A 1,866-nucleotide genomic window follows, 5' to 3' on the forward strand; every position below is an offset into this window, starting at 1 on the left:
TATCCACCTGTAACTATCTGTTAATGACAAAAAACATCATTGCGACTGTGTCTTTTCCTCAAAAAATTGTAGAAGAGAACTTTTTTGATATCAAAATTTTTCGTAATTTGAAGCAAAGATCGTAATTTTTCTATTTGAATGCCTAAATATTGAAGTATTCCAATAGGCTGCCAATCCAACTTGGGATTTTTACAAAATAATGCTTAATAACAAAGTTGAAATTCGATCTTCAACTATTAATATCTTCTAGAAATTTTCGACAAAAACATTTTCAATATTTTTCTGGTACTCCCCAAGGGAGCCTCTACCACCCCTTAAAAGGAATGACGCCAATTTTGAATCACCCTGTATATAGTAATAGAAATTTTTAAAATTGTGTTATTTAATATCAGCATTAAGTTCGACACGTACCTAATTCGTGTGTCAGCGGATGGTAGTTTGCCCATTCGGAAATTGCCATGGGATGGTGCAGTCGATTGACTATATCAAGATCACGAGCGGACAACTGGGTTTTCAACCACTGTGCATGTGTATAGTTCTGACGCATACCAGTTACGAAATGTATCAAGTGCGAACCATACTGAGACCTCTGAAATACATCTTATAAGTAGTTATGTAGCAAATTTACCTCAGTGCTACTTACATAAAGATGTGGATACGATTTCTGTTCGTATTCGATTGATCCGATGTATGGTTTCCACCCCAAAACTGCAGTTAAATTGTTCAGATGCTGAATGGCGCCATTTACTGCTATGCTGTTAAGCCACATATCCCCTTTCAGCCTGTTTTCTAGAGTTTTTATAACTGAATGTGTGATCCTATTTATTGTGACGGTGTTTATTTCGCTTATATAATTTTGCGTGTATTCGAAGACGTGCAATCCTTGGAACCATGTACTGTAACAGTGAAGTGAATCAATTAGAATCAGGTACCTAATGAGGCTTGGAGCTTCGAACAGTTGAAAATTAAACTCATTGCAATCGTAACCTTTGCCAATAAATTAAATTCTAAATATATTGAAAAATTAACAGTACAATTGAAATTCGTACTATTGTTTTCGGATTTAGATCCGATTTCAGTATTTTTTCGATGTCGTGACCAATGCGAAAGTAACATGTTGATCATGTTAATTACTTGGAGGATTTTGGTTATTTTGTAATGGTCCACTTCTGAAGCCGTATAGGTTCAAATAGAATGAAGAACTTGTGAAATCGAACATACAATTATACAATATGAGCTCTAGTTCATAGCTGGACGACTTGACGGTCAGACTTAGATTATGTCAACAAACCGAATTAGGGCGCAGGCTCGGTTTAGGACCTGTTCAGAACCGATCCTGATTCTTCCGCGAACGATTTTAGAACCAGCTTTTAGTAGTACCAACAGGATAATAGTTACTTTGTGTCTAACAGTAAATTTCCGAAACTGAGATGCAATGAACTGAAAGTGGAAAGACGGATTTGCTCTATTTTTTATGATCACGGTTTCTCTGCGAAAGTGGCGGTTTTTCATTATTTTAAATAAAAAAGAAGCGAGGAGTTTAATAGTCTTCTGGACCGAAGTAATTATGATTGATGATGGTGATTCAAAATTGGCGTCATTCCTTTTAAGGGGTGATAGGGGTTCACTTGGGGAGTACGAAAAAAATATTGAAAAATTTTTCTTCGAAAATTTCTAGAAGATATCAACAGTTGAAGATCAAATTTCAACTTTGTTATTAAGGATTATTTTGAAATTGTTCCATGTTTAATTGGTAGCATATTGAAATACTTAAGCATTCAAAAAGAAAAAATACGGTATTTGCTTCAAATTACGAAAATTTTTGATATTAAAAAAGTTCTCTTTTACAATTTTTTGATGGAAAGT

General features: G+C 34.5%; 1 protein-coding gene across 1 annotated transcript in view; it reads right to left on the reverse strand.

Annotated features, from left to right (window-relative positions):
• Window positions 1-411: 411 nt before the first annotated feature.
• LOC109540358 overlaps window positions 412-1,866 on the reverse strand; it is a gene marked incomplete at its 3' end in the record, with an annotated part of 11,584 nt that continues 10,129 nt past the window's right edge. Inside the window, 2 exon segments of the mRNA XM_019908711.2 lie at window positions 412-589; window positions 644-896. Of these exon segments, the coding sequence (XP_019764270.2) occupies window positions 412-589; window positions 644-896 (431 nt within the window).

Source organism: Dendroctonus ponderosae, unplaced genomic scaffold (assembly GCF_020466585.1).
Source record: "Dendroctonus ponderosae isolate FM_Combo_2020 unplaced genomic scaffold, Dpon_F_20191213v2 Dpon_F_20191213_3, whole genome shotgun sequence".
Lineage (NCBI taxonomy): Eukaryota > Metazoa > Arthropoda > Insecta > Coleoptera > Curculionidae > Dendroctonus > Dendroctonus ponderosae.